General features: G+C 37.4%; 2 protein-coding genes across 2 annotated transcripts; one reads left to right on the forward strand and one right to left on the reverse strand.

The window, feature by feature from the left end:
• Positions 4,515-7,110, forward strand: LOC18610685 (IST1-like protein). The gene is made up of 7 exons (XM_007046498.2): positions 4,515-4,778; positions 4,988-5,120; positions 5,209-5,312; positions 5,389-5,560; positions 5,807-5,947; positions 6,079-6,167; positions 6,283-7,110. Exons 1-7 carry the CDS (start codon positions 4,687-4,689, stop codon positions 6,893-6,895), a joined length of 1,344 nt encoding a protein of 447 aa, XP_007046560.2. The 5' UTR covers positions 4,515-4,686; the 3' UTR covers positions 6,896-7,110.
• On the reverse strand, positions 7,531-11,335 carry LOC18610686 (protein S-acyltransferase 10). Its single transcript, XM_007046500.2, has 11 exons — positions 10,903-11,335; positions 10,597-10,711; positions 10,222-10,296; positions 10,038-10,109; positions 9,736-9,873; positions 9,573-9,606; positions 9,081-9,190; positions 8,716-8,802; positions 8,449-8,532; positions 8,245-8,310; positions 7,531-7,936 (listed from the first exon to the last, which is right to left on the reverse strand). Exons 1-11 carry the CDS (start codon positions 10,988-10,990, stop codon positions 7,762-7,764), a joined length of 1,044 nt encoding a protein of 347 aa, XP_007046562.2. The 5' UTR covers positions 10,991-11,335; the 3' UTR covers positions 7,531-7,761.

The raw sequence follows: 11,865 nt of genomic DNA on the forward strand, positions 1-11,865 counted from the left end.
GAATTGCATGAGTCCCAGTAAAGGCCAATTTCATCTCCCAGCTTCAGTTCCCTCCTCCTTACGAAGTCCTTGACCCAATTCTTGATAAGCACGTTGGCCCTCTTGTTCCACCGTTTGAAAACCAGCTCATGTTCAGTTTGTGTATCACCATCCCACACAGAAACTGACAACCCTTCCTTAATTTTTGCAAGCTGATCAGCATTCCAGAATGGGAAAACATGATATTCTATGCACTCTGCTGCCAGCATGAGCCTAGACATGTTGCCAAGATCGCTTCCAGTAAGCGTCTTTTTAATGCAATAAGGATCAAGGCCCAGCCTCAATTCAGTCAACTCTAACATTCTCGCTTCTTCTCTGTCAACTTTAATTCTCTTGTTTCTGCAGGACCAAACTCCTCTTGCACTGCTAGGATTCTCCATTCTCTTTCTCTTCTTGGAAGTACAAGTACTATCATTAAAACCCAGACTTAGTTCCAAAGAAAGAACTCCAATCTCCGGTTCCTGGCAGGTGTTCACATCATGTTCACTCTCCCTGCAGTTTTCCTTTCTTTGAGGTTCATAGCTAGTACTCTCTCCAGCGACCGCATATTTTTCTTCTTGCCTGGTTAGAGGGAACAAAACCAAAGTAACAATGGGCCCTGAATCCATTGTTGAAGTTGGCAAGCACCAAGGAAACAAGCGATCGTCTGTTTACGGTGATGGAAAAGAAAAAAGGAAAAACGAAGCTCTCAAACGCTCAATGAAATCTCCTGAAAAGAATAAGCTAGAACCAGAGAGAAAGGGTTATACTCAATATATAGAGAAGGCCATGCAAATACTTTTCCTGTCAGGATAATATTTCAGGGGAACCTTGTTTAGTAAGTAACTAGTGTTTATGTTCAGAATGATTTAGGAAATCATTTATAATCTTTTGAATTTTGTCGCCATTGTTTTTCTTTTTCTTAGCTATTTCTATCCCATGCACTATCAATTTAATTTTCTGGAATTATTTAATCAATTTTCATATTAAAAATAATTAATTCATAATAGCAATAAAAAAATTTATTAACCGATTTAATTTTAAATAAAATTTTCAACTTTTTTTGTTTATTATTGAAAGCGTATATATTTGGTTTAAATTATAATAAAGTAGGAACAAAATAAAAATATGAATAGGAGTAGAATATGTATTTTACGGTTTCATTTATGAAATTTATGTCAAAGCATTATTAGAATGATTGGTGCTTTGATAAAAAAGATTAGACTCGCTTATAAGTAAAGGACTGATATTTACTATTTGAAGAAAACCCCTTAATATGTATTAATAAAAAATCCAAATTTATGTAAAAATATAATTATTTTTTATAATTTTTAATTTTTATAAAGAAAACTCAAACATTCGTTGTACAAAGACCTCTTTTTGGATCCAAAGAGACGGAAATTTTGGGTCGCCATGGCCCAATGCTTATTCACAAATGGGTTTCTTTCTTTGTGAAATCTGGATCGAAGATTGGGCCTAGAGGATCCTCCTAACTTGCATCTCACCCAGAAAGCTTCGGCTCAGCATCACAATGAAAAATGGGTCAATGACTTCTTGTTAGATTGTTCATTAAAGCACTTGGATCTACTGAAGTCCGGCGGTGGGTGAAGCGTGATGGCTTGATCAGGAAAATGGAAGGGATGATTGAAAGAAACATGGCAGACTTGGCGAGGTAACTTGGCATGCTGTCAGCCATGACTGTGCATGCGGTATGTTGGCCCGCATGCCATGAGGTGTCCTGTATGGGAGAGGAAGAGCAGTGATGCCTGTGGTTGTGGTTGATTAACGGATGGCTGCTGTTATATGGGAGCTATAGCAAGGTTTTATAAGGACAATTTTTCAAGTTGCAGACTGGCTGTTCGCTGCTGACATGAGACTGGCTGTTCTGGATTGGGTCTTGGCTGCTCCCCGATTCTGCAGGCTAATATAGTGTTGAACTAAATGCGAGGCAGAGGCGTCTTGAGTTTTGTTATCAGATATGTCTGCGGTGTCTAGGTAAATAGTGGTTTTGTTTGAGTGTACAGCTACTGTGGTAGAGCTGGTAATCTGCTGCTTGAATTCTGTGTACAGAGGTGATAGTGCTGATATGTGGGATAGGTGCTGTGGTGATTTGGAAGGCTATGCTCACTGTTTGTTATGGGCATAGGCCTCAAAATCATGAGTCAGTGTTGTTGATTGTATGATTCATAGAGGTGAATTTTCCATTCCCTCGCATTTAATGAGAACTCAACCTTTCAAAAAAAAGCACTTGGATATATATATGCGGTAACACAATGGATGCTAAGCATTGACGGCAATATCAGTGCTTACATCTCCTCTAGGAAGACCATGAAAAATGGAATTGCAAATTCTCTTGCATCATTGAAGCAGGATAACATATTCAGGGACTTTCCCCAGTTAGAACAAAACTATCATCTCTTTGCAGTGGCTGGATTGCTTAGAGAAGCAAGCTTGATCACTACTTCCATCTTTTACACACTCCTGTTACTTCTGTCACTGTCATTGTTGAAGCCAAAGCCTTCAAAGTGGTCATTGGTTTCAAAGTTAGTGCGGAGGGGATTGACAGTATTTGAAGATAGCATGAAGGAGTTTTTTATTATATTTTTTTATTTTTTGGCTAGGCCAAAAGTGGAATTTCATTAAAGAAACTGTAAAATTACAGTGGTGGATTAGCCGTAAGGCAACCCATAACGGCAAATCGAGAACGCCTGGAGAAAGCCAGGCTACAACCTGGACAAGAAACAGGCTGAGCCGTACATGAAATATGCAATAAACCACAAGCCTCCAGTTCGGGCACACAAGAGAACAATGATACCAGAAACTGAAAGACAAACACAGTTACAATAATAAACCGGGCCTTAAGAAGAGAGAGAGCATGGAAAGACAGCATAATGAACCATATATTAAAATGCAGCAAGAAAAACCATAGAATTAATGATAAAAGGCTAATGCAAAATAAGCACAAAAACAACCAAAGCATTGAAATTGAACAAATAAATGATCCAAAATTCTATTTGAAATTAACTAAACTTTTCTTGTAGTTGATTAACGTAAAATGAAAAAACTACATCCAATTACCCTAAAAAATAAACTAGAAACTAAACTTGATAAAGAAGATATTAAAACAAAAAATTTAGTTCCTTGCAACTCGGTTAAGGACAGAAAATTGGAATCTTGAATTGCATGTATCCCAGTAAAGTCCAATTTCATCTCCCAGCTTCAGTTCTCTCCTCTTCACGAAGTCCTTGACCCAATTCTTGATAAGCACGTTGGCCCTCTTGTTCCACCGCTTGAAAACCAGCTCATGTTCTGTCTGTGTATCACAATCCCACACAGAAACTGCCAAGCCTTCCTTAATATTTGCAAGCTGATCAGCATTCCAGAATGGGAAAACGTGAGATTCTATGTACTCTGCTGCCAGCATGAGCCTAGACATGTTGCCAAGATCGCTTCCAGTAAGCGTCTTTTTAATGCAATAAGGATCATTGCCCAGCCTCAATTCAGTCAACTCTAACATTCTCGCTTCTTCTCTGTCAACTTTAGTTCTCTTGTTTCTGTAGGACGAAACTCCTCTTGCACTGCTAGGATTCTCCATTCTCTTTCTCTTCTTAGAAGTACAAGTACTATCATTAAAACCCAAACTCAGGTCCAAAGAAAGACCTCCAACCTCCGGTTCCTGGCAGCTGTTCACGTCATGTTCTTCCCTTTTCTTGTCTTCTTTTCCCTTATCAGTTGAACTGGACATACAGTCACCACATGGAAGAGGGAACAAAACCAAAGTAACAAAGGGCTCTGAATCCATTCTTGAAGTAGGCAAGCGCCGAGGAAACAAACGATCCTCTCTTTCAGGTTCAAATGCAAAAACCCTTCTCTGATGAAAAAGACAAAAAAGGAAAAACGAAGCTCTCAAACGCTAAATGAAATCTCTTGAAAAGAATCAAGCTGGAACCAGAGAGAAAGGGTTATACTTAATATATAGAGAAGGCCATGCAAATGCTTTTCCTGTTACAATAAGGTTTCAGGGTAACCTTGTTTACCAAGCAATAGTGTTAGTGTTTATGTTGAAGGTGATTTAGGAGATCACTTATGATTTTTTCAATTTTGCCACCATTGTTTTCTTTTTATTAGCTATTTCTATCCCATGCACTATCAGTTATTCTGAAATTATTTAATGAATTTTCATATTAAAAAAGATTTAATTTCATGTATAATAGCAATAAAAAAAACTATCAACCGATTTACTTTTAAATAATAGTTTCAACTTTCTCAAAGATTGGTATTTTTGGATCCAAATAGACGGGTAATTTTGGGTTGACAGAGGCCCAATGGTTATTGGGCTAATAGGCTTTTCTCTATATAATCTGGAGCGAAGTTTAGGCCCAATCTAATCCTAACATGCATCGGATGCTTCCAACGTATGACTCCGTTTTCTTCCTCCCCACGTGTCAAATCTCGTAACGGCTACTTTGTCCCACGCTGTCTCGCAAGTCAGGCGAAGTCGGTGGTAGAGAGAGTGGGAAATCCCAATGTTTCATTTTGCTTTGTAAGCACATCGACCCGTTGCAAATCCAACCTTTCTAAACGCGCTTCTTCTGTTCCTTACTGGCCGTCTGCCTGTCTCTCTCTCTCTTCTTCTTACTCTCTCTTCTGCTAAGGGTGGTTGAAGCCATGACGGTGGCGAGTGCTGCCACTGCCCATTCCAAGAAGCTCATGAAGCTTACTCTTTCTCTCTTTCGAAACGGCTTCAACTCCTCCAAATGGTACGAACCCAGCAAATCTTCTTTCTTTCTCGGGTTATGGGTGTTTCTTTTTTCGTTTCTTTCCCGTAAAAAACTGATAAAATGAGTGAAAGCTTTCGGCTTTCCTTTTCTGGGGTTTTCGATTTGTTTCCTTTCTTTGCATTTTCTTCAAGAATAAATAAAGCAGGTGTTAGTTCTTTTGTTTACTTACTACTTTTGTCAACTGGTAGCAAAACAGCGGCGAAGATGGCGGTAGCAAGGATAAAGCTGCTGAGGAACAAGAGACAGGTGGTGGTGAAGCAGATGAGGCGCGACATTGCCTTACTCCTTCAGTCCGGTCAAGATGCCACAGCTCGTATTCGGGTATTTCTATATTTTCATTATCTACGAATATTCATTTTCATTATTCGGGTATTTAGCTCAATGAATGCCTCTGATATGGTAATTGTAGGTTGAACATGTCATAAGAGAACAGAATGTTTTGGCTGCAAATGAATTCATTGAGCTCTTCTGTGAGTTAGTTGTAGCCAGGCTTTCCATCATTGCTAAGCGAAGGTGAGACAGTTTGATATCTCTGTTACGTTCTAGAGCTTCTTTACATGATGTTGCTAAATAGGTCCGATCATTCCAGGGAATGCCCTGCTGATCTGAAAGAAGGAATTGCTAGTTTGATTTTTGCTGCCCCAAGGTGTGCTGAAATTCCAGAACTAGTAGCAATTAGAGATATCTTTCAGAAGAAATATGGAAAAGATTTTGTATCTGCAGCCACCGATCTGCGGCCCAATTGTGGTGTTAATCGCCTGGTGAGCTTTGTCTTCCTATCCTTTCAGCCATTGGCTTCTATGGTCTGCTCCATTGTGTGATATCATAGAGGCTTCTTCTTTTGCTTTAACTTTAAAGATGATTGCACTCTAATTCAAATTTCCTAAATCAGTGGCTTTTTTATTTAGCAATGTTAATAATTCTGTTTGTTAAGCACTTTGAAGAGGTTCTTCCTGATCATATCTAGTTCTTTGAGAAGACTGATACAGCCTTGTCTGTCTGTGTAGCTGATTGACAAGCTCTCTGTAAAAACTCCTACTGGTGAAGTAAAGTTGAAAGTCATGAAGGAAATAGCCAAAGAACACAACATAGAATGGGATACAACTGAATCAGAGAAGGAATTGCTCAAACCTCCAGAAGAGCTTATAGTTTGTTCCTCTCCCCTCACCCCATCTCTCTCTGCCTATTATTTACGCATTTACTTGCTCACACACACCAAGTGTTAAATTTTAAGTTCGTTGTCAATCTAAAGTTATGTTCTTTTCTAATTGAAATATAGGAGGGACCACGGACTTTTGTTAGTGCCACCAGCTTGCCTGTGAAACCTGCAACAAATCATTCTCTCGAGACAAAACAGCTAATGACTAGGTAAGTTGGCCAATTATACTTTTTACATCTGCTCTCTGACAATTTACAAACAAAAATTCCCCATTACTATTTGCTAACTTGTTCTGATTTTTTACCAACATAAAAAAATTGGTAGAGGAGAAGGCTCTATGCATTTTAAAGACACAGTCTCGGCTGCTGAAGCAGCTGAAGAATCTGCAAAAAAAGCAATTGCTGCTGCTCAAGCTGCTGCTTATTTGGCAAACCGAGACAGTAATCTATTTAATGAAGCATCTGGTCATGTTAAACGTTTAAATGATTCAAGCATCATTACTGGATTTGGAAACCTTTCTGCGAATTCTGCTGGTGGATTTCTTCCTACTTATCCTCCAGTCAATTCTCAGCACATGGATCCTCCGGTCCCTGGGAGAACATATGAATCTCGGAGTTTTGAAAGGTCTAATTACTATCCGGGTAGTGAGGAAGCAAGACCTAACAATGTGGAAGTTGGAAAGACCTTCAGGAGACACAGCAACAATTCCCCTTCTGCACATTCAGATATAAAGTTCGATGAATCAGATTGTGATGAAGAAATAGAAACTGAAGATGCTTCCGGCAGCATTAAACGCCCACCTGAAAGATCTCCACCACCAGTACCTTCATCTTATGATAAACAGGATTCTATTCATCGTGTTCACCCCAAATTGCCAGATTATGATGATCTTGCAGCTCGCTTTGAAGCTCTCAAGTATCGCAAGTCACTACCTTGAAATCAGATGCTTGTAAACCAGCTTTGAGTTTTGTTGGGATTCAGATTTTATGTTTACTTGATATCATATACGATGTTATGCATGATATAGTATCAACACTTGATAATGCATTTATTTTGCATGAAATGTCCTTGAGACAGAAATTTTATTCTGTAATTAAAGAGCAGTGTATTTTTTTGGGACTTGGGTATACAACTCTTTCAAATTTTGATGAATCAGATTGTGATGAAGAAATAGAAACTGAAGATGCTTCCGGCAGCATTAAACGCCCACCTGAAAGATCTCCACCACCAGTACCTTCATCTTATGATAAACAGGATTCTATTCAGCGTGTTCACCCCAAATTGCCAGATTATGATGATCTTGCAGCTCGCTTTGAAGCTCTCAAATTTTATTCTGTAATTAAAGAGCAGTGTATTTTTTTGGGACTTGGGTATACAACTCTTTCAAATTTTATTCTTTTTCTTGTTAATGGAAGATGGCACTGTGTCATTAACCTTCTAAGCTTAATTTCAAAACCTGAACAACAGTTTTTAAGATTTCAAAGGATGCCTTGAGATGCTTGATGCTCACATAGAGATGGTTAGGATTTGATCACTAACTTCTTCAATCATACTGAACAAATGCATACAGGAGACATTTAAATCTGGTGAATAAAAATTTCCAAATTCTTCAACACAGCAAAACAAAAGAATCTTGAATCATCACAGATACATATCTAAAACTGGTAAGCAACCCGACCTTCAGTGAACCATGTTTAGTAACTAGAACAATTGGCTGCACATCACTGCTTCTATGCCAATCTCACACTAAAATTTTTAGGGTAAAGAATCGATTTAAAGTAAATGATACATAGCCCTACAATATCAGCAGCAACGACAGGTTAAAACATCTAAGCAAGTATAAGGCCTTGACTTTTCTTCAAGTTCTTGAGCTGAGGGCAAAGATTCCAAACTGTAACTGCTGCTTCGAACACAACAGAAGTCATACAAATTGCTGCAAACTCCTTTACTGAAAGGATATACTCGTTCAGGAATCCCCCTGCATATCACAAAAATGGCAACTATGTAAAGCTGTCAACACAAATTGCACTCAATCTGTGCTGAAGAAAATGTCCCAAGCCAAGATTATAGCACAGATTTAGACTCCTGACAGTCTTTCATTAATACTTTATTCTCACTTCACTGCAACAGTGTAAATAATGAAATGCATTCTATGAACATCAAATCATGATAATCTTTTGATCTGTAGGACATACATAATGACAGGACATTGTACTTTCAAGACAAATCTAGTGCATAATTTGCATGACACAAAACAGTATGAAGAGAATAACAGCATACACAAACCTTAGATATGGGATACGCCTACGTCTAACGAGTTCATAAGTAGTCTGATTTGTCAGAACAAGATAGCTGCATAAAAAATAAAAGATCCCAAATTAGAAAAGTGCTCATGGGTACATAACATGAAAAACATAGAAAGGCTGCTGCTTAAATTAATCAAAATCTGAAATTTGACACTGAAAACAAGTAAAAAATGACCAAACATACCTGTGAAAAAGGAGAAGAAGAAGCAGAAAAATTATGGAAATTGACAAGGCAATCAACAGCAGAATCATAATAGCAGCCTTCCACCTGACAACAATATTTTTCCAGGTCAAATTTCAGATTCAGGTAAATACACAAGGTCTTTCTAAACCGAAAAAAGCGAAGGAGGAGGCAAATACACAAGCTCCAAATGAAAACAAAAGTCAAACAATATTGGAACTGCTTTATCAACACCTTAAAAAGAAAAGGTACTGTAATAATATAACATACCAAGCCCTTGATATGTTGGCCTTCAGGTATGTAATGTACAAGATGCCAGTCCAGAGGCACAATGCTGTCTCTTCACAAATGTACCACCTAAATTTACAAATTGTGACAAGAGAAAACAAATAGGTTACAAGTTCGGAAAATATATTTGAAATATGTGACTGCCGGGGAAAAAATATTAGCATGCATGCAAAATCATATATGCCATTCCTGGGATGAAGTAAAGCTGGAGGAGGCATGTAAACAGTTTAAAACCAAATCAGATTATAAAGAGAAAGAAAAAAAATAAATACTGTAGCAAATTATACCACAGCAACTTAGGGCACAAACTATTGGCAAATAACATATCCAAAAAGATGTAGACTCACCAAAATTTGCAATGATTACCCTGGCCAATGCATGTTCCGAGCCATACACAATGATGATCAAATTGAAGAACACATTTATCACAATCATGACAATGCTTTGCTCGAGGAGGCTGCAATGGTACCAGAAGAAATATAAGTAACCATCACATGCAATATGAAAAGTAATAAGATCACATTAAAGTAACATCCAAAAAGATTTCTGGACAATCAGAACCAATTCTTTACACAGTTTTTGCAACGAACATCCAACAAAAAGCTACAATAATGACACAAGTTCATGTGTTTCATGAGTACATGGGCCTCAATGCTCACTGACAAAGCCACAAATATTCATATATGTATTCTTTTTAATGATATATACATTAAACAAAGCCAAGAATAGCATGCACCAGCCAGTTAAATAACACAGCATAAACAGAGGTCTCCAAGAAATCTTGATTCATGGAAAATAAGTTATATCATATGAAGGACATAAAATTGAGATCTTAGTACCTGCTCAACATTACAATAGGAGCAAGTGCAAGTCCTGCAAAATCCAAGAGAAAGTCAGTAGTTTTATAATTTTCAATAAACTTCCAGTAACTTCTACTTTTTGCTGATGGTTTGCATGACAAAAGTCAGAGATTATTCACAAAGTCAATGAAGTTTTACATACCTAATGGGTGTTCCAAGGGGATACATGTCCATCACCAACTTTGTCCAAGATGCGACATTATTCCCTTGAAAACTTCTAGCTGATTGACTCCCTTCTACAGTGACAATCAAGCTTCCATTTTTGCTTGAAGCAGGCTGTCTTTGCTTAAACATTACAAGAAAATGACAAATAGTAAGATTCCAAGAAGCATAAATGCATTTCTATTTCTATTAGATCATTATATCCAGAATAACGTAGTTCCAAATTCTAAAAGATCTAAGAGAGAAAGAATGGAGAAGGAAAAAGAAAGGAAAAATGCTTACTTTGAGGCTATTGATGACTTCTTATATATCACATTTGTCTCGTTAACAGCCCTCATTGCATCAACTACATAACTAAAAGTAGAAAAACAACAAAGGAAACAAACACATTAAAGTGAAAAATGCTCTAAATACATTACACAGTTGAAATCTTTGATCTTGAGATTAATAGCACACTGATATTTACCCGGGAGAAGAACCAGAAGTAATAAAGTATTGCACCAACGTGGCAAAAAATAACAACAAATACAAAGCAGTGTACCTGAGAAAATGGGGAAAGGAAGTAAATTAAAGGCTTCAAGGTTTCGTACCTATTACAAACTAAAAGATTTGAGACAAAAAACTAAACCAAGTGACTTGGGAAAGAAGGAACAGAGGAACATCAAGACATCTGCTACACGCAAGATGTGTTCTATTGATTTGTATATTGATGTTATTATGCAATACAAGCATTAACTTGAGGATAAACCAATCATTACGTGGAAATATTGAACAAAAGCATCCAACTTTGAATTTTCATTGAAAATAGAAACAATTATATAGAATGGACAATCATGCATACCATGGTTCTCTCTTCGTTTTCTGTATCAAATCGCTATCGAAAAGGAAGAGAATGCCAGCGTATATCAGATGCAGCATCACTAATGCCACTTTCAAACCCAATGATGACCTCCGAGCTAAGAACCCATCAACAAAACAAAGCAAATGAGGGAATTCAACCGAGTGAAAAAGGAAAGACCATGCTTACTAAAAAAATGGGGACAAAATGGCAAGTAATCAACTAATTATCCGCAACTCAACTGAATTTCAAAAAACAAGAACATAGTAAAATGCATTTCTTTTGTCAAGAAACGAGCAGAAATGGTACCAGGATCGGAGAGACAAGGGAAACACTGGAAGCATCGGTCGAGTGATCGATCGCGAAAGGTGCGGCACATACCTACGACCATTGTCATCAAACAAAGCCCCCCACCAAAACAACAACAACAAAATCCAAACCAATTCAAATCATTAAAGGACAATTCTTGTTGTATCCCACTGCTCCCTTTCTCTTTTTCTATTTTTCCTGGTAAAGTTTTTCTTTTCCCCTGTTTTTCTCTCTTGCTAGCAGGACCCCATGTCTTTTCCAAGGAAAGTGACAACAGATTGGATTATTGGCCAAATACCAAACTCCAACAACAAAACCCAGCGCGGAGAAGGATTGGGATAAACTGAGGATTCGAGACTGTACTGAAATGGAAGTTGCAATTTTGTTGTGGTAGATCACACCCGCAAACAATCCCTGCACATCTTCAGGCAAAAAGCTCATGGGCTTTCTCAGCCTTTAACCTCATGGCCCAATAAACAAATCAAAACTCATCAGCTATTTTTTAATTAGTAAAAGAAATTATAAACAGAAACAAGAACATTTGTCTTGGTATTTAATTAAAAATGGTTTGACATGATAATAAATGCTAATCAAAGTTTTAACCTTAGCTTAACTATTGGTTTAAACTTGAGACAAAATAATTAAAATTAAACCAATCTTTTAATCTTCTATATAAGAAGAGTACGGTTTTGTTGTTGATCTTCTACCCATTGATGTAAACCAGCGTGATTGGTGAGACCACACCAATTTCAATCGTCCAAAGCACTACTAGAAAAGGTTTGCTAACACCTAACAATAACTATGTACCTACCATTCTTAGCATTATCACTCCATGTAGATATCGGGAAGTCAACTTCTAATAGTCAGCTCAACCGTACCCCTACTGTCCTTACTTTAACACATCTTACATTGCATTAAATAATAATTAAATGTTTTATTATGTCATGATTTAGATGAAATTAT

This window comes from Theobroma cacao, chromosome 1 (assembly GCF_000208745.1).
Source record: "Theobroma cacao cultivar B97-61/B2 chromosome 1, Criollo_cocoa_genome_V2, whole genome shotgun sequence".
In the NCBI taxonomy this organism is placed as follows: Eukaryota; Viridiplantae; Streptophyta; class Magnoliopsida; order Malvales; family Malvaceae; genus Theobroma; species Theobroma cacao.

What these genes read in the sequence shown, in the direction of transcription:
- LOC18610686 (XM_007046500.2), bottom strand. Translation starts at nt 10,990, where the DNA reads ATGACAATGGTCGTAGGTATGTGCCGCACCTTTCGCGATCGATCACTC. An exon ending in AAAACGAAGAGAGAACCATG is followed by an intron (nt 10,297 to 10,596) that starts GTATGCATGATT and finishes CCATTTTCTCAG; the next exon opens with GTACACTGCTTTGTATTTGT. An exon ending in CCCCTTGGAACACCCATTAG is followed by an intron (nt 9,607 to 9,735) that starts GTATGTAAAACT and finishes TGGATTTTGCAG; the next exon opens with GACTTGCACTTGCTCCTATT.
- LOC18610685 (XM_007046498.2), top strand. Translation starts at nt 4,687, where the DNA reads ATGACGGTGGCGAGTGCTGCCACTGCCCATTCCAAGAAGCTCATGAAG. An exon ending in GGCTTCAACTCCTCCAAATG is followed by an intron (nt 4,779 to 4,987) that starts GTACGAACCCAG and finishes GTCAACTGGTAG; the next exon opens with CAAAACAGCGGCGAAGATGG. An exon ending in ATGCCACAGCTCGTATTCGG is followed by an intron (nt 5,121 to 5,208) that starts GTATTTCTATAT and finishes TGGTAATTGTAG; the next exon opens with GTTGAACATGTCATAAGAGA.